This window comes from Ascochyta rabiei, chromosome 19, assembly GCF_004011695.2.
Source record: "Ascochyta rabiei chromosome 19, complete sequence".
NCBI lineage: Eukaryota > Fungi > Ascomycota > Dothideomycetes > Pleosporales > Didymellaceae > Ascochyta > Ascochyta rabiei.
The window spans coordinates 926,067-944,659 of record NC_082423.1 but is presented as its reverse complement, the minus strand read 5'-3'; the positions used below and the strand labels follow the sequence as shown (position 1 = coordinate 944,659).

At 54.9% G+C, this 18,593-nt stretch overlaps 6 protein-coding genes across 6 annotated transcripts, besides 9 other annotated features; 4 read left to right on the top strand and 2 right to left on the bottom strand.

Annotated features, from left to right (window-relative positions):
* Positions 1-405: 405 nt before the first annotated feature.
* Positions 406-474: a tandem repeat.
* Positions 475-3,038: 2,564 nt separating this feature from the next.
* On the top strand, positions 3,039-3,791 carry EKO05_0010446 (Tannase; the record flags this gene model as incomplete). The annotated part of the gene is made up of 1 exon (XM_038947079.1): positions 3,039-3,791. The coding sequence occupies one exon, from the start codon at positions 3,039-3,041 to the stop codon at positions 3,789-3,791; it is 753 nt and encodes a 250-aa protein (XP_038794229.1).
* Positions 3,792-3,858: 67 nt separating this feature from the next.
* Positions 3,859-4,575, top strand: EKO05_0010445 (Tannase; the record flags this gene model as incomplete). The annotated part of the gene is made up of 1 exon (XM_038947080.1): positions 3,859-4,575. The coding sequence occupies one exon, from the start codon at positions 3,859-3,861 to the stop codon at positions 4,573-4,575; it is 717 nt and encodes a 238-aa protein (XP_038794230.1).
* Positions 4,576-5,731: 1,156 nt separating this feature from the next.
* Positions 5,732-5,986, top strand: EKO05_0010444 (uncharacterized protein; the record flags this gene model as incomplete). Its single annotated transcript, XM_059637754.1, has 1 exon — positions 5,732-5,986. One exon carries the CDS (start codon positions 5,732-5,734, stop codon positions 5,984-5,986), a length of 255 nt encoding a protein of 84 aa, XP_059493737.1.
* Positions 5,987-6,856: 870 nt separating this feature from the next.
* EKO05_0010443 (Alcohol dehydrogenase (NADP(+))) lies at positions 6,857-7,852 on the top strand (the record flags this gene model as incomplete). The annotated part of the gene is made up of 1 exon (XM_038947081.1): positions 6,857-7,852. The coding sequence occupies one exon, from the start codon at positions 6,857-6,859 to the stop codon at positions 7,850-7,852; it is 996 nt and encodes a 331-aa protein (XP_038794231.1).
* A 363-nt stretch (positions 7,853-8,215) lies between these two features.
* Positions 8,216-8,259: a tandem repeat.
* A 9-nt stretch (positions 8,260-8,268) lies between these two features.
* Positions 8,269-8,307: a tandem repeat.
* Positions 8,308-9,043: 736 nt separating this feature from the next.
* On the bottom strand, positions 9,044-14,433 carry EKO05_0010442 (uncharacterized protein; the record flags this gene model as incomplete). The annotated part of the gene is made up of 2 exons (XM_038943189.1): positions 9,044-9,340; positions 9,397-14,433. 2 exons carry the CDS (start codon positions 14,431-14,433, stop codon positions 9,044-9,046), a joined length of 5,334 nt encoding a protein of 1,777 aa, XP_038794232.1.
* A 73-nt stretch (positions 14,434-14,506) lies between these two features.
* Positions 14,507-14,568: a tandem repeat.
* An 836-nt stretch (positions 14,569-15,404) lies between these two features.
* Positions 15,405-15,459: a tandem repeat.
* Positions 15,460-15,712: 253 nt separating this feature from the next.
* Positions 15,713-15,737: a tandem repeat.
* A 357-nt stretch (positions 15,738-16,094) lies between these two features.
* Positions 16,095-16,173: a tandem repeat.
* Positions 16,174-16,381: 208 nt separating this feature from the next.
* Positions 16,382-16,442: a tandem repeat.
* Positions 16,443-16,542: 100 nt separating this feature from the next.
* On the bottom strand, positions 16,543-18,519 carry EKO05_0010441 (RNA helicase; the record flags this gene model as incomplete). Its single annotated transcript, XM_038943186.1, has 3 exons — positions 16,543-16,841; positions 16,922-17,955; positions 18,005-18,519. 3 exons carry the CDS (start codon positions 18,517-18,519, stop codon positions 16,543-16,545), a joined length of 1,848 nt encoding a protein of 615 aa, XP_038794234.1.
* Positions 16,864-16,892: a tandem repeat.
* Positions 18,520-18,593: the final 74 nt, after the last annotated feature.

Genomic DNA, 18,593 nt, shown 5'->3' with positions numbered 1-18,593 from the left:
ATTCGATGAAGAGAAGAAGGTTCAATGGTCGGGCGTGTTCTTGAGGATGTCGAATCTCGGTGGACACTTGGTGCTATTTGTATCGGAAGCCGCTCGTACAATGCGGTTCTGTTCCACATGGCGGAACCCCTACAGACACAAGGTGCAATATGGCTTGACAGCCTCATGCATTTGCTATCGAAGAGACAGTACTAAAGTCTGACAGTGCAAGCTTTATTGTCAAGCCTATGCAGGACAATCTCCAATCGAAAACGCTCTAGAAAGCCACTTGCATGCTTCGGGTCTGGACGGAGCGAGCTCAGTCTCAAAATTCTAGCCGTTGCGAATCGTGACGCTGGTTGGACGCCATGGTGCGGCTGAGGTCCCATCATCACACATCTCGTGGCATGCTCCGAACTGTCAATCGCGAACTGCGAACTGCGAACTGCGAACTGCGAACTGCGAACTGCGAACTGCGAACTGCGAACTGCGAACGGTGTGCAGCGAACTTTGTATACAACTAGATCAGCTTGAGGGGCTCGAACGATGTGCGACGGAATTGTGGATGAGACTAGAGCGCGGCGTATTAGTAGCTGAGCTCTATGATGCCATAGCCACCTAACCACCTCCATTCGGTATCAGCTAGTTGCTGTAGCACCATGTTGTGGCTTCCCACCTTTCTTGAACATAAATGCACGAGTCTTTCCTCCAGCATTGGAAGATCACTAAATTGTACTTTCACATATTTTCTACTCCAGCCGCTACCTTTAGCAGCTTCTATCATCACGCACTAGAAAGCCATCATGGCTACACGCACACGCACTACTCAGGCCACCAAGACACGAGAAGAATCACAGCAAGCGATAAATCAACCACGTCCACTGTTAGCCGACCATCCTGGCTACATCGCCGTAAATCCAACTTTTCTATCAGCACCGCTCCGGGCACCAACTGGAGTTACTTATTTTGCGACTGCTCAACCTGAGGAAATGATCCAACGGCCTATATACTCTTCGCCCTCTTTACAAAGCCAAGTCCTCCTTGGCGGACTCGCAGCTGGATTGGAAGGAGGTGCAAAAGCGCATATGAAGATGGGGCTCGTTCAAGAAGCGAAAAAAGAGACGCCTTTGGACCAGTGTATGAAGGTTCTTGATGGAGGAGTGAGTATCATGTCACTCATGATACCGTGAGTATATGGCGGATCAGGGTGGCTTGAAATGTTTATCGTTGCATTCGCTGCGACGGTGCTTTTTTGCTCAGCGCATCCAGTATATTTGAAACCATAAATCGTTTTCACTCCCCTTCAACAACGTCTTTGATTTTCATCTCCAATTCACTGACTCAGCGAGGCTCTCAGATAAAAAACCGTTCTCCTGGATGTCATCCAAGTTTTTCTGTGATTGGTTCGCTCGCTTACCACGAGCTACGCTTGCCTTGCTTACTTCCACTTCGGGCACGTGCGGCCAATACACAACACATGCCTCGAGGAAATGCACGTGAACAATTCACATTTTCTGGGCGCTCGTACAGATCGTAAGGTCAATCGTTCAAAGTATGACCGATGGGGTTGAAGAGCTCACATACCATAGGTATAGATGAGCAACGCTTAGAGGTCTGAGGCAGTTCGTACTCAAGACTCAAGGAAGATAGCCGCTGGGCCAATTAGTGTTGTAAGGTTATGGAGCTACCACGCGGTATTGAAGAATGTCTTATGTTTGTCTGTCACATATTGTCAGACAGCCCTGTCGACTTTCCATACTTGGAAAGCGCCTAAATATTGTGCTAAGAAACAGAAGAATCTAAAGGTTGAAGGCTGTTTTGGAAAGGGGCCAGGCTTAGGAACAAGCAAATCTGGTAACAGGGTGGAAAGCAATTGCAAGGGGTGTTTTCACGAAACTGCAGTCTCTGTAGCTCAAGTATCATCCAAGCACATCGTGACACAGTGCACCTGTATACTTAACACTCTGGTTCAAAAGCCAACGCTCGAGGATTCTGTTACCTCATAGTGGAAGAAAGCTGTTAGCCTCACCCTTCCGAATACTAGAGAGTACTTTTGTCACTCTGTTGCTCTTGTAGTGGTGATGATAGGAACCAAGAAGCCTGTCGCGGTTGAAGCACAATGCAGCCCTGGATGCTGCAGGAGCATAGTAAGTTATCACAAGTTCCGGGCTTAGCAAGTTGATGGAAGGCGAGTGCGCACCCTAGCAAAGCTGCCGTTTCGACAAACATATACAACGCGCTCAACTCCCTGGCATCTTCGCCACCTTTACATGGTATGCTTGAGTATCCACTCATTATCTGCCAAATCCCTGGCAGAGCTGCGCATTTCCGGTTTCTAATGCAGCATCTTCCGCATGAAGCGTAGGAACCAATGCCTGTCTTTTCCCTCAAGAGAAGTCGCCTTGTGCTCTAGTGGATTCGATTCGATTCGGGAATGAGAATGCCTGCGTAGAAGTCGCCTTGAAATGCATGGTTAAATTTACGTAAACATCTTGAAAAAGATAAAATCACCGGTGATGGAGAAGAACTTGCTCCTCAAGTTTGCCTGGGCAAGAAGGCTCGTTAAGGGAGGTTCAAGGAGGGCAATCATCCCAGCAAGATGGGCCCGGCACCCGTACGTCTCCATTTCCGGATCCTGGCCAGTGAAGAGGTGCTGATCCTCGAACGCGTCTCACATCTGCGAATGAAAAGGAGGACTCATTCAGCGAGATCGCTCTGGGCTTGTAAACACACGCAATGGCCGCGCAAGTAGCTTTTGCTCGCGTGGTTACGAGTCTAAATTCCTTCCTTGACCAAATTGCAGGAAACTGTGTGTTGACAACAAGGACTGGTATAAGATGAGTTAGGACTCAAAGAACTATCGTCTACTCAACTGAAACAGTCACCCACTCAACTTCGCTTCTTTGTACAGTCGACCTCACACGATGTCGCTCTCGAATCTTTGCACCCTTACCAATGTGCAAGCAGCTTTCCCTGTGGACGGCGCCCTCCTCGGCCTCAACCTGCTCCCTGGAACCGTAACTGCGGGAGCTGTTTAAAATGCTTCCGCAGGTGTGGGTATGGGCAGTAATAGCGGGGTTGCAACATACAACTACTGCAATGTTACCGTCAGCTACACTCACACCGGCAAAAACGATACCATTGCCCTCAAGTATGCTTTCCCTAAGCCGTCCACCTTCAAGAACCGTTTCTACCTAAATGGTGGAGGCGGCTTTTCCCTATCCTCCGACGCTACTGGCGGCCTCAGTAACGGTGCTGCGTCGGGTGCTACGGCAGCTGGATACGATGCTTTCGACTACAGCTTCGACGAGAAAGTTCTCTACAGCAATGGATCCATCAACTGGGATGCGACCCATGCGTTCGCATACGTTGCGCTCGGAGAACTGACTAAGATCGGTAAGCCTATTACAAAGGCTTTCTACGGTCTTAATGACACTAAGATCTACACCTGCTTTGAGGGTTGCTCTGATGGAGGGCGTGAAGGCATGTCTCAGGTGCAACGCTGGGGCGAGGAATATGATGGTGCTATTACCGGTGCTCCCGCCTTCCGCTTTGCTCAACAACAGGTACACCACGTCTACCCTGCTACCATTGAGCAGACTATGGGCTACTTTCCTCCTCCATGCGCTCTTGACAAGATCGTAAACGCTACTATTGATGCCTGCGATGCTCTCGATGGCCGCACTGACGGTGTCACCTCTCGCACCGACCTTTGCCAGCTCAACTTCAACCTGAGCTCCCTCATTGGCAAATCCTACTATTGCGCTGCTGATTCCAGTACCTCGCTCGGATTTGGCTTCAGCAAGCGTTAAATGGGATGTGGTGCGGCTGGTGGCCAGTCGTCCACCAAACCCGAACAGAACGGCACCATTACCGCCAATGATATTGCCGTTGCCCAGGCTGTCTACGATGGCCTTCACGCGTCCGACGGCAAGCGAGCCTATCTGTCCTGGCAAATCGGCTCCGACCTTGGTGACGCCGATCCCACTTGGGACAATACCACCAGCTCCTGGAAGCTCAACCCCGTCCACTGGTGGCGAGTACGTTACCAAATTCATCCAGCTCCTTGACATCGACAACCTTCAGGATCTAGACAAAGTCACTTATAATAAGCTCGTAGAATGGATGAATACGGGACTGACCCGCTACCTGAATTCACTCCAAACCACCGTACCCGACCTCACTGCCTTCCAGTCTTCTGGCGCCACGCTCCTCCACTACCACGGCGAATCTGACCCTTCCGTTCCTGCAGCCTCTTCTGTTCATTACTGGCAGTCTGTTCGTTCAACCATGTACCCTGATTTGACTGACGCCGAGGCCATAGAGGCCATGAGCGAGTGGTACCAGTTCTATCTGATCCCTGGTGCGGCGCACTGCGGCATCAACTCTCTCCAGCCCGGCCCCTACCCTCAAGATAACATGGCTACCCTCATTGAATCTGGAGATTACTCCGGCGAAGTCCAGCGACTGTGCCGGTGGCCTACCCGTCCTCTCTGGTCCGGCAACAACTCAATTTTCGATTACGTCAACGACGAGGCCTCGATTGAGAGCTGGACTTACACGTTCAATGCATTCAAGCTCCAGCCTATCTGGTAATCAATTCAGCGGTTTTGCTACCTGTCAGATGACAAGAACGAACGTTATCTGGTAGACACCTGAAAACATTTGCAGCGAGGCGTGTCGCGTTGCTAGTTGCAGACCTTTGTATCTTCTGTTTCATTTCCTTACTTGTATTGAATTACCTCTCTAGATGAGCTGAGCCACGTTCGGAAAATGGAATTGGTCGGGCTCCAGTGCTAGATCCTAAGCTGCCGTTCGTGCGGCTCTATATCGCGAGGTGACACAAGAAAGCTTAATTTCTTCCGCGTCCGACTGCCCTTTCTCAGAGTGACTGATCTAGTGCACTTATGACAAACTCGAACTCACATGTCTCCTTCTTTCGCCATTCCAGTGACCAACGTGATCAGCAGGTGATCTGGCCGACAACGCATTGACCTCCTGACCTGGGTGCAGCAAACTTTGAGTTCCATAGAACATCTATCTGTAGCAGCCCTTTTGTACGCAAAGTACGAAAATACGATCTCGACTGCAACCCGCGACTATCGAGAATACCCTAAGCACCTCTATTAATTAAGCCAAGGACCAACAACTATGCTGAGCAGGATGCTCCGTATAGTAAGCGTTTTCGCATGAATGCACACACTCATACCGATCGTGTCCACAGGACCCAAGGTGTGGATTGGCTGCCATTCCAACCACTGCATATCCGACCAGCGGGATCCTGCCAACTCTCGGGCTGGCCGCTGTCCATAGTGCTGGCATCAGTCAGTGAAACCTGAAGTAATATGTCCGGCCTGCATAGATATTGTTGTAATGGGGACCGCAGCTACGCCTGGTGGATCGGTGATGGTAGGTGGATGGGTGTGTCACCTGTGCCTCCACTATCATAGAGGCCATCCGCATCATGCAGAAGCTTTGTGTGACCGTAGTGGAAGATTTGAGGACCTACATCATCCGAAGACTTGTCAGGGGTGTACGAGCGTACATATTGTGTAGTCACTAGAGTTTCTTGGCTGGAGAATGAACTGAAGACGGATTGACAGAATCAGAGAATATAAGAGCAGTTTTTTCATATCTGTCAGTAACTCCAAGCTTTGGATCGGGCCTCAAGAAGGCATGACCAGTCAGTGGCAGTTGTCCGTGTTTCTCCTTGACTGTAGTACAGTTTGTGGTCGTGTATACTCCTGTGTTGATGATAGCCGAGGGGTCTGGAAGGGAAATATGTAGTCAACTCCAATTAACGTCTACCGCTATGGTCCCATCTCCTACGTGCAGCTTGTGCAAAGTTGGACTCCGTAAGCATATCGGATTTGCGTGTGTGCGCTACAGTGTCATAGCAGCTGCTGGCAGCTCGTTGTTGAGCGATCACAGTATATTGAATATTCCCTGCGTGTTTGCGTTTACAAAGTTCAAAGTTCTGAGTAACTTTACGGGGCACCGGGGTTAACGTGGAGCTCCATACATATCCCTGCGTGTGCTGACATATCTGGGAGATAAGGCTGGAACCCCTCCAGCAAACTAACCAGATTGACTGTCCCGCATGCCAGATCGAGGCGATACCAGAGCTGGAAGAGAAATCTCTTCCAACGGTTTCCAAGCTTCGCGTCCGAACGTCTTCGGGCGAATCTCAGAATTTTCGGGCGTGCACGGTCCTAGTGCATTACATCATGCCGTTGCAAGCTCGATGTGATAACCACGAAACACCACGACGCCAACCTCGTTCGTAACGATCAATGCACACGCTGAGTCGCAGGCTTCAATTGGGCAAAGATTGTGGGCTAGAAGTACTTCGAAACTCATGCCCGGCATTTTCGCAGCGAACAAATTTGATTGGCCGACTATCCCCGGACTTTAGCTTTCGCCTTAGGACTCAACGTGCATCTGCACCTCAGCTGCAGCTCTACACAAGGTCGAGGACGATGTTGGAGGCCTCGTCTGTCGCCTCGATTTGCTGAATCATTTGTCGCATCGCGGTTTACTGAACATTCTGCTTCAGCATAAACATCACCGTCTCGGCGATTGGACACCGGTCGTGCGAAGGCAACCATTAGCGGCGGCCGAGGCGCCGCATCTGTGAAGATTTGGGCATACACACTGGCTAGTTCCGGACCATCAGTCCGGCGACGTCATGCTTGCGGTGGAGCTCTGAAATGCTCGACGTGAAACTTTTCGATCATAGACATATACTAACCGTCATATATAGCAGTCGACCGCCCGCCTCTAACACTACATTTTTTAACCAACCAATCTCACGACTACTCACGAAAAAGTTCTCTGTTTCTGATACCCAAACCACAACACCTCTCATCACATCGACATGCCTTCATTCACAGTTTTCAAGGGCTCTAAGGATGGCAAGATCGTCAAGAGCGAGACCCGCAAGGGCGATCTCCAGAACGACCAAGTCCTCGTTAAGGTCACCGCTTCCGGTCTCTGCGGTACAGATGAGCACCACAAGAACCAGGACATGGTCCTCGGACACGAGGGCGCCGGTGTTGTCGAGGAGACAGGACCCAACGTCAAGAGCCTGAAGAAGGGTGACCGCGTTGGATGGGGATACCAGCACGACTCTTGCGGCAACTGCGAATACTGCCTGACTGGCCGCGAGACATACTGCCCCCAACGCCAGATGTACGGTTACGCCGACCTCGACCAGGGTTCTTTCGCGTCCCACGGTGTCTGGAGGGAGGCCTTCCTCTTCAAGATCCCCGAGGGTCTCAGCGACGCTGATGCCGCTCCTCTGATGTGCGGTGGTGCCACCGTCTTCAACGCTCTCTACACCTACGGAATCAAGCCCACTGACCGCGTTGGTGTGATGGGTGTCGGTGGTCTCGGCCATCTCGCCATCCAGTTCGCTGCCCGCATGGGCTGCGACGTCGTCGTCTTCTCTGGAACCGAGAGCAAGAAGGACGAGGCTGTCAAGCTAGGAGCCAAGGAATTCATCGCCATGAAGGGCAAGGACAAGATTGACATCGGCCGTAAGGTCGACGCGCTCCTCGTTACCACCTCCGTTTCCCCCGACTGGAACCTCATGCTCCCCGTCATGGCGCCCACCGGCAAGATCTTTCCTCTCACCGTCGACAACGGCGACTTCAAGATCCCCCACATGGGTCTCGTTGGCGGCGGTCTCACCATCCAGGGCTCCGTCGTCGCCGCACGCTCCGTGCATCGCCACATGCTCGAGTTTGCCGCTCTGCACAACATCAAGCCTATCATCATGGAGTTCCCAATGACCGAGTCTGGCATCACCGAGGCCATGGAGACGCTGCGCGACGGCAAGATGAGGTACCGTGGTGTTCTCAAGCCCCAGTAGATTCTCGGCGCGAGCGCAAAAGTAATTTAATGAGTATGATTTAGCGTAGCATAGAGGACGTGGCGTCATCGCTCGTCGTGTGACATAGACTAATAGACATGATCATGACCATTTTCGAAACCTGGCAACATCCCTTCTTAGTCTTCTAAAGTGAATCGTCCACCCAATTCCACATCTCAGATACCTAGCCCCTAGACTGGACTCGACTCGCATCCACCCCCCAAGAACAACATCTCGTTCCCTCCACCCAGCCAAACAAACCAAGACCACCAAGACCACCAAGACCTCCTTCTCCTGTTATACGGCTTCGTGTGATAAAGCTTGGGATGAAGGAAAGGGATGAGAGGAAGATTCGCTTCATTCCATACACTACACTACACTACATCACATCACATCACAGCACATCAATAAGTCTTGCGTCGCGACGCATCGCGACGCGACGTGACGTGCAGCGAAGTAAAATCCCTATTGGTATCGAATGCACGTACCCCATCTACTACTAAGAAAAGGGCGAGAGAGAGAGAAAGTAGAGAACACGGATGCTGGACGCGCACTTGTTCTTGTTGCTGTGCTTTGCGTACTTGCTCTCTGTTTTTACGTTGAATGGACTTGTTCTGTTTGCTGTTTATTATATCTACTTCTGCTATGCTGTTCCTTATATCTATATATCTGTTAATTAAGTATATATCTAAGAGACTAAGATATAACACACCCTAGAAAAACTAGAAAAAACAACAACATATGCTTAACTATAGAGAACATATACTTATAATTCATAATCTAAGTAAAGTATTAGACAACACAATTACTTATTTACTAGCACTTCTTCTCTACTGTTTTACGGTACTAGAATTACTCTTTCTGCTATTCCTTGCATCTACTTCTGCTATGCTGTTCCTTGCATCCACGCATCTGTTAATTAAGAGTGTGTGTGTCTGAGATATATAACGCCTTTGGAAGACCAGAGAAAAACAAAACAAAAAACACATGCTTGACCGTGGAGAACATGCGCTCGCGATTCGAAATCCAAGCGAGGCGCTAGACGACACAAGCGCTTATTTGCTAGCGAGAGAAGCGAGACCTCCCCTCCTCCAAACCCCTTGCTTGCGCCAAGAACTCCGCACTCCCCTGCCCCGTACCCAGCCAGAGCAACGTCTTGTCTCGTCGCGCTTTCAAGCGAGTGTCGGTTGCCTAGAAAGTCTCGCTGCCGTCGTCGCTGCCGTCGAGCGATGTGCGGTAGCTGAGTAGAGACTCGGTGTCTGTGTGCGAGGGCGCGCCGACGGGTTTGCGGCGGATGACGGTGTCGTCTCTGCTGAGATTCTCGTTGCGCAGCGGCGACTGGGCCTGCGAGAATTGGCCCTGGTGGGCGCCGGGGGCGGGAGAGCGGGGACCCATGGGTCGCGGGCCTGTGATTTTGCGCTGGGGGCTCTGCTGCTGGGAGGCCCGGAGGTGGGCGCTGCTGGGTCTGGGGGAGGGTGTGGGAGAGCCCTGTCTCGACATTAGCACCGTACATCGACACGAGAGGGTTGGGAATCTCAACCTACCCTGTACCTTCCCGAATCCGTCTCCAGACTATACCGCACCTCGGCAATAGGCGCCAATGGCGTCAATGCGCCCTGAGACCCAAACTCGTTGGGGCTGCTATACATCTGCCTCGTCTGGCCATAGCCCGCCAACACACCACTGTTGGGCGGAATCAACGGCCCGTCATCGACAAACTTCTGTGGCTGCGCGATACGCCCAGTCTGCTCGCTTGCCGAGTGCCCCGAGTAGCCTCCGTCACTCGAGATGGGACTCAAGTTGCCTGGGTTGTAAGACGCGGTGCCGGCGCTCATCCTGTTGCGAGAGAGGGACGGCATGCTGCCCCACTGGTCGTAGTCCGGCGAGGTCACGTTGCTGGGTTCGTAGACCTGGGCTTGGGTCTCGAGGTGGTTTTGGTGGCGGCCCGTGGGTCCTGCGCGCGGCTGCGGGTGTTGCAGGTTCAGGCTGTTGCGGTGGGCCTGGTACTTGGGGTCTTCCATCTCGTACTGGAGCGCATCCTCAGGAATGAGCGGGGATGGTGAGCGAACGCTGCGGTCGTCTGCTGAACGGAATGAGCGGTCGTCCGCAGTGCGCGCAAGCGAAGACTTGGAGCGCATACGGTCGTCGTGGCCATCACCGTTCTGGGAATACTCGTCGTCGTATGAGTCGTAGCTCTTTTGGGAAGAAGAGCGCGAGTGTGAGGAGTAGGGGCGCTTTTCCACGCTGTTGCGCGGCTCGGTGGAGGATGTCGTCTTCGACCAGCGAGAGATCTTGGGAATGCCGAACATGGAGGATGAGTTGGACTTGTGCTTGTTCTTCTTTGGCGTATCTTCTTGACTCTGGCTCTGGCTTGTCCTCGCTGCCTCGGGTGGCGTCTTCTCCTGTGACAGGCTCCTGCTGTGAAAGGCTTCTTGCGTGGGTGTTGTCATGCGCTCGCTGTTCTCGTATCGGGGTTCGCGCTCAAGGTACTCTTCGTCATCCTCGTGAACCGTGCTGATGCGGTTCGTCTGCACGACATCGTATCCAGAGTGCAGATCGTTGATGCGACGTGAGGAGGAGCCCGGGTTCGAGAGGTACCCAGACTGGTTTGGCGACGAAGCAGTATTGGCGCGACCCTCTGGCTCGTATCCAGGATCTCCGCTAGCCCGCAGGTTCTCATAAGAGGTGAGACTGTTCGAGCGGTTGTTCTGATCCAGCTGCAGTTGCTGAACGTGCTTCAAGCCCTCCACATCGCCGAGCAGCTGCATCAACATAGCCTCGATGTTCTTGATGTCGCTGTCACCCTTCATGCTCAGACCCTTCAACGCGCGTTTGAACACGTTCTTCTTCTTGGCCTCAGCGTCCATATCGTCCGAGGACGAGCGAGGAACGCGTGGCGATCCGAAAGGCTGCGGCCGGGGGCCGCTCAAGATGCGCTGTTCGGCAACATCGACCCTCTTCTCTGTAGTGTTCATGATCATGTTGTCTTGAACCTTGATGAAACCCTTGAGCTCATCAAGCTGGTTGCGCATCTCCGCTGCGGAGCGGACGAGTGTGACCAGGATTTCCGTGTCCCTCGCATTGCGCTGTGCATCTCTCACAGTCAGGTGGTCCATGAGCGCCACGATATCCTTGGACTGAATGCGATCAATGCCCTTGCCAGTCGCAGCATCGTAGAGAGGAGAAGCCATGCCGTGAGAGTTGCCGCTGAAGTGGCGACCATGTTTGGCGTTGGAAGCAAACACATCCTCACCGTCGAGAGGAGTCTCATCGTAATCATCGGCAAACTCGTCATCAAAGACCTTGGAGTGATTGCGGTTTTGAGGCGTGTAGCCTTCACGTTGGTTAGCTGATTGGTAGCCTTCGTCTTTCCAACCAGTCGCACCTGACAGGGGCGTGCGGTTGCTTTGCGCGTAGCCAGGCTGCTCGTCTTGACCAACAAATGACTCACCCGTGTAGGACTCGTAGTCGTCTTCTACGGTGGCCTGATGCTGTTCATCGATGGACGGATTGCGGTTGTGCAGGTGATGAGCGGCAGCGGCAGCTGCGCCGGCGCCAGTGCCACTCTTTCTGAAAGAGTTTCTGCTGGATTGACGAGTAGACGAGCGTTCGCGCTCATCCTGACGGTACATTGGGTTCTCAGTGTGATCGTAGTAGCCATCGCCTCCGTTGAGTGGGCCCTGGATGATGGAAGGGTTCGTCGAGATGTCAGACTCGTTGTCTAACCCATATCCAATCTCAGGCATCATGTGTTCCTGAACGGGGAAGGCGCTGTGATGCATTTCAGGCTGGTCCTCAAACGACTGTGCAATGCTTTGCCTAGGCGAGTTATCTTGGTGCGAGTGATGAACCAGCGCCTCAGCCTTCTCACGAAGCGCACCCCAGCGCTCTCCGCTGGGGATCTCGTCCTCTCGAATGTGCAGAATCCGGTCGTCACTTGGTGCAGGACTGACTTGCGACAAGCGGCTCTTCTTGAGAGGGCTAGCTATGGGCTCTCGTAGCGGACTCGACACAGCAGAAGAGCGAACGCTAACGGTCGACGGATCATGCAGCGAAGCGACCGCCGACTCGACTGCAAGCGGAGTGTGAACGTACTCGGGACTAGCATCCACCCTCCGTATGTCTTGGTGCGCAAGGTCCACCTTCTGCTCGTGATCAAGATACTGCACACCTTCGCTGTCGTCGGTGTAGCTGGTCATGCGGTTGTAGCTGTAGTCTTGTGAGAGCTGAGAGCTCTCTTCCAGCTCTCTCCGATATATCTCATTCTGTTCATGATTCTGCTCGAAGAAGAGCTCTGCGTCTCCAGGGGTCTGTGGTGTTTTCGGAGAGCCGAGCGTGGACCTCACACTCTCAAGGTTGACACCCTGCGGGCGCTTGCGCGTGCGGGCTGCTTTGGTGCTTGCGGTGGATTCCAACGACCTAATGGACAGGTTCGACGGCTGTCGCTCGGCTTGCCGCCCTAGCGAAGACACAGATGCGTTGCTGTGAACAGATCGCACATGTCTGGGCGAGCCAGTTGTGTGTACATCCTCACGATAGCTAGCCTCGCTCTGTATAGGGCTGAGACCACGCGTTGGCGTTGTGTCGATGATTTCGTAGTGAGACGCCTGCGTTTCTGAGCGCTCAATGGCACGAGCTTTGGCCGCAGCTGCAGCCTCGAGGCTTGCTGACCCGACGCCTCTTGATCGAGAGCCGTAGCTCCTGTCACTGATCGGTGACTTTAATCGGACATGCTCGGTTGAGCGATTGCTGTGCGAGGTGCCCATGGTCCGCTGAAGAGCAGCCGGGGTTGTCCTCGTGGGTGTGTGCGGTGCGGGCGAAGGAAATCCGCGCGGCACTTCTCGAAGCGGCGTCTCTGCACCTGTGGTGGTGGATGACTTGGAAGTCGACCTCGAGCGCCCCTTGGTCTCAGTCTCAGCAGACAGAATCGAATCGCGGGTTAGCTCGGAGCCGTGGAGTTCGCTCTGGATGAACGGCATAGGCGGCACGTCCTTTACATACTCCTCCTGTTCCACGCTCTCGGCAACACTCGTTGAGCGGCTTCGACTGCTTCGGGAGGCGTGCTTCTTCCTGTGCTTGCGGTCCTCGGCCTGCTCTTCGCGAGACGTGTGGTGCTTCAGAGCGGCAGCGGTTAGGCCAGATGCACCGAGAGCAGCGATCTCTGCGTCTCGCGCAGCGCGGCCGCTTCTCCTCTTGTGTGAGTTCTCTCGTGTGGTTGTCTTGGTCGTCAAGTCGACATGGCTACGGTCAGAGGTAGAGTCGCGACTCGATCTGCGTTCCTTGCGACTCGAGCTACCAGAGAGAATCTCGCCAGAGTTTTCTCCCTCACGGTTGAGTACGACCTTGGGCTGGCTACCGTGGATGTTGGGTACACTCGAAGACTTGGACACGCGCCGCCTTGAAGTGGATGGGTCACGCGAGCTCGTCGTCTCGACCGTCTCCAACGTGGCACCGCTGTCACGAGACATGCGCTCGAACTTGTCTCTATTCTTCGAGGTGCGGTTCTCCTCCTTGAGTGCATTCAACTCGGGCAGGATCAACCGCCTGATGGCATCCTCCACGGTAGCAAGCAGCTTGGGATTGTTGATGGAAGAAGTGCCGGAGATTCCAGATCGTACAGAGGCGATGCCAGACCTGGGGTCAGCATTGGAAGACAGCAGACTCGACTCTGTTGCGCTCATGGTGCTCACTTCCTCCTCGCGGGGATCCTTGCTTCTCCGTCTGGACGACTTGCGGGGTGAAGTCAGCTCCCTGCCAGAATCCTTAGCGTCTCTCGTCCTGCTCGAGGACATTTTTGTTTGCGCCTGCTGCTGTTGTTGTTGCAGCTTCTCCATGACGCGCTGTGTGATTCGGTCCTTGCTCAGACTCCTGCTTCGTTGGTGCTTGGGCGCCTTGAGCATCTCTGGCGACTCGGCGACGTGCGAGTGTGTGAGAATCGTGTCTCTCTCGCGGCTTCGGCTTCTCCGGCGCCCGGGTGGCATGATTTCTGGGGTGCCCTCCAGCATGCTGTCGGCGGGCATGGAGGAGACGTCGGAGGTCATGGGCATGAAGCGACCGGCGTTGGTGGACAGGTCGCTGCTGTTGTTCAGGACTTCGATGTCGACGGGCGGCAGGGACGAGACAGTGGAGGCGTCCGAGGCGTCTTGGGCGTGGGTGTGGAGGACGTGGTCGCGGGTGCTCTGCTGCAGGGAGATGCGGCGCGTGTACGAGGGCCGGGTGCTGTTCTTGGTGGAGTGGGTGAGGTGGAGCTGGTCGAAGCCCTGGCGGTTCTTCTTGCGTGACGAGGGGGTGACTCTGACGCGGACGCTGGGGCGGGAGCGGGTCTTGCCGTTCTCCTTGCCGGCTTCGAAGTACTCGATCAGCAGGCTCGTCTGGCTGGGGTACTTTCGGTGGAGCGAGGGCTTGGTGGTGTTGATGGTGACGGGCGTGCCGTCTTCGGGGATGCTGTAGGAAGTCCTGTCGGTGCGCGCGCTGAGGTTGGTGTCGACGTCGTCGCGGAGAGGGGTGTCTTGGTGGTCTGCGGAACTGAGAGTCGAGGGTTCTGTCGGGGCCGGGAGGGGAGGTCGTTTGTCAAAACGCATTGTCGAACCCGAAAGGATTCTAGAAAACGGAGGGGTGGCCGGTTGCGAACATGGTCTGTGTCTGTGGCTGTGGGGAGGAGGCGGCGGTGGAAGAAGAAGAGGAGGAGGAGGAAGACGAAGACGAAGAGGAGCGAGACGTCATGCAGGTGCAGCACGCAGCGGGCACAGAGAGCGAGGGGTGTCGTTTGTGAGTGGGCAAGTCGTCGGGCGGTGAATTGCGATGGGAGTGGGCAGTGAATTGTGACGGGAGTGCGCGGTGAATTGCGACGAGAGTGCGCCGTAGCTAGCGAATGACACGGTGTGTGGTCCAAGTCGAGCTGGAGAGCATGTTAGCATTGCGCGCAGCAGCCAGCCCGTTGCAAGTGTATCGCGCCGCACTCAACACGACGGCAACCAACACACCAACACGGCAACACGCCAACACGGTGCAAACCGCCAGCGCCCCGTGACGTACCTGCAGCCCAGCTCGGCAACGCCTGGTAAGAATGAACGTCGACGCAGTCTCGTCGTCGCGCGGTGTCGTGGTCGTGACCACTTGCTCGGCGTGGACAAGTGAAGTGGGAAGAGATGCTGGGGCGGCTCTGCCTCTGGAGTCTGCGCTAAGATGCCTGGGATGGCTACGAGCGACTGTCCTCCAACCAAGTCGGACAAGTGCACCACTCCACCAACGGTCCCTTGTCGCACGGGGCATAGGGAGTAACCGTGTCGGCGTGTCCACCGTGCTATTTCGTATTTCCTGCCTCTGGTCATGCAGAAGCACACAGCGCCGGACGCAGGACAGGACAGGACGCAGAAACCAGCTTTCGCGCGCTGCTCCCTCCCAGCCCCTCCAGTGTCCACACGCCTTCCCACCATCCACGCTCCCTCGTCGCCGTCCCCAGCACGCACTAACGAGCCTGCGTTGGCGCCCTGACATGTGGCTGGGAGAAGCCTGGCCGCCCCCACCCCGTCACCGTAAGATTGAGATTGAGATTCACATTCACATTCATCCACATCACATGCACGTCCACGTCCACGCCCACGCCCCCAGCACAGCGAACGCACCGAGTCGGGCAAGCACCAGCAAAGCAAGCCAGGCCAAACCCCGTCCTCAGCCCGGCCCTCACATCATGACGCTCTAGCGCCAGTCCCGCCTCGCTACCACATCGCCCGGGGAACGCGCGCAGTGGGGCGGCCCGCGCGCTGCTCCTCCACCACCGCCCCAGCCCACCACCTGCCTGTCTCGCCGATGCGCGTCGTGATTCGCCCACCGCCCTCGTCTTCGCGCTTGACAACGCATCACCACCACCACCACCACCACCACCTGATCCCCAGAACCACCAGAACCACCACCCAGCGGCATTACCGGCTCAGCAGTCGACACAGCGTCGTCCATCGAGACGGCACCTCTCACCACGACACCCATGTCGACGAGTGACGCTGCACATGAGCCGGGCCTGATTTCTTTCTTTCTTTCTTTTTTTATTCTCTTTTTTTTTTCTCCTGCGAATGGTAGCTAACGAGGGTGTTGGCTTGTGAGTGGAGGGCTGCCGGGAGCTAGGTCAACTGTCAGCCACGCCTGCTTCACCGGTATTTGAGCCGTACACACGTGTCGCGTCCCCGGTAGTGAGCTGGCCATGAACCAGATAGCAAGCTGGAGGTAGGGATTTCGTGGGTTTGGATGTGTGTGTGTATGTGTGTGTGTGTATGTGTGTGTATGTGTGTGTGTGTGTGTGTGTATGTGTGTGTATGTGTGTGTGTAGGAGAGGCGAGCAATTGATTGATGCATGTGAAAGTGGGAATCCTGAGTACCACGCACGCGCGCATCCTACTGAGAACATGCAGCGCGCAAAACACACAACTCACGTCTACAACACGGCACCCTCATGCATCACTGGGAATATGCATCACTGAGAATATGCATCACTGAGAATATGCATCACTGAGAATATGCTTCACTGAGAATATGCATCACGCAAAACACAACTCAGTCCACACACAACACGGCAAGATGCAATCCAATACACAACCTCCTCGGTAGGTACCAAGCAGCCAAGAACAACCCGCAGATAGCCAGTGCAACACCCCAACGCCTCGAATGCATCTCCCTCCCACCCAACCCGACAGTCTTCAGAACCGCTTCCCGGGCTTCATCGGCCGCCTGCCCTGCTGCGGCTGGCTCCCGTACGCCCGCCTGCCCTCGACCTTCTTGTCGCGGCTCAAGCTGGCGCCCAGACTGATGTCGATGCGCGGCGGCGTGCTGAACCCGAAGCTCTTGGCCACCTTGACCAGGTCGAGTTTGTGCACGTCGAAGACGCTGCGCAGGCTGTGCGATGCGTACGCTTGCAGGTACGAGCGGTATCCGTCCTTGGCCGATTTGTTGAGGTAGTAGTTCTTGGTGATGAGCGCTTCGAGTTGGGATTGTATGTCTGACCATGCGTTAGTGTGTGTGAGAGAGAGACATAGAGACAGAGAGAGAGGCGTGACGACAACAGGCGCTGATACGTACTGAGAATCTTGTTGGCGGGGAGCTCGAATTCAACGAGCGGAACCCGCGCCTCTTTCAGCAGCTTAAGGAACCCAATCTCGCTCGGCAGCAGAAACATCAGACTCCTGCCCTTGCCCTGCGATCCACGCGCTGTTCGTCCAACGCGGTGGATGTAGTCGCGCGGGTCATCCGGGGGGTCGAACTGAATCACCCAGTCCACCTCGGGGATGTCGAGACCACGCGCTGCGACATCGGTACAGATGAGCGTGCCGGATGTGGCGTTGCAGAACTCGAAGAAGCGGTTGGTGCGCGCCTGCTGTTTGAGCTTGCCGTGCAGCTCCAGGACGGGGAGGTCGATGTAGTTGAGCAGCTCGGCGTAGAACTTGACGCTGTTGCACGACGAGAAGAAGACAATCACCTTCTTCTTCTGGTGCTTCTTGAGGAAGCTGAAGAGCAGCCTGAAGCGCGTGTCCGAGTCGCAGATTACGTAGCCTTGCTCCAACCCCTCCACCGTCGAGTGCTCCTTGCGGTAGTCGACGTTGATGTACAGCGGCCCGGCCTTCAGCGAGATGCGCGCGAGGTCCTCGACCTTTGTTGTCTGCGTCGCGGAGAAGAGCATCGTCTGTCGGTCCGTGGGCAGGATCTTGATGATGCTGCGCATTTCGTCCTCGAATCCTACTTCCAGAATGCGATCGGCTTCGTCGATGATCAAGCTCTTCAGGTTCTTGAACACAAAGCCTGGAGTGTTGTGCAAGTGATCCAACAAGCGTCCGGGCGTCGCAATCAGCAGGTTCACGCCCTTGACCAGCTTCTCTGCCTCTGCTCTCCTGTTGGCGCCTCCAATGACGATGCCGAATGTCTGAGAGTGCTTCTCCATGAGCTCGCGTGCAACACCGAAGATCTGAAGCGCGAGTTCGCGCGTGGGCGAGACCACGATGACGCCGGTACCGTTGCGCGGCTTGAATCGCATCGCAGACAGCATTTCGATCGCGGGAATCAGGAAGGCGAGCGTCTTTCCGCTACCCGTCTTCGCAGCTCCGAGCACGTCCTTGCCACTGTTGCGCGTCAGCCCAGTCCAGCCATGGTTCACTTCAGTCCTCTTACCTCAGCAGCGGCGGGATCGTCTTCTGCTGGATCTCGGTCATGGTCTCGAAGCCCATCGACTTGATGGCCTCCATTGTGCGGTCCGAGAGCTTCAGCTCAGAAAAGAGCTTTGGGTCCTCGACATTTGGCATCGAAGTGCCCAGCGGCAGGTCGTTCGGATTTGCGCTCTGCTCCTGCTCATCGTCCGACGCCTCTGCATCTGCCTTCTTGCTCTTCTTCGCCTTCTTTGCAATCTGCTTCAGCTCGGCGTTGAGCTTGGCCTCGTCCTCCTCACCCTCCACTTCCACTTCCACATCTTCCTCTTCTTCTTCTTCCTCCTCCTCCTCTTCCTCAGAAGCCTCTGCGACAGCCTCCTCGACCTCCGGCTCAGGCGTGTGCTCCTTCTTCGCCTTCTTGCGAGGCTTGTCGGCCTTCTCTACGCCATTGCTGTGTCTCTTCGGCGCGGCAACCTCCTCCGTCTTCTTGCTGCTGTGCTTGCGCTTGCGCTTCTTGGCTTCGATTTCCTGGGCTCCCATCGCGGCGGCTTGTCGTCGAGAATGCAGAATGCGTAATCAACGCAGGCCGTCGCGAAACACGAACTTTTTTCGAG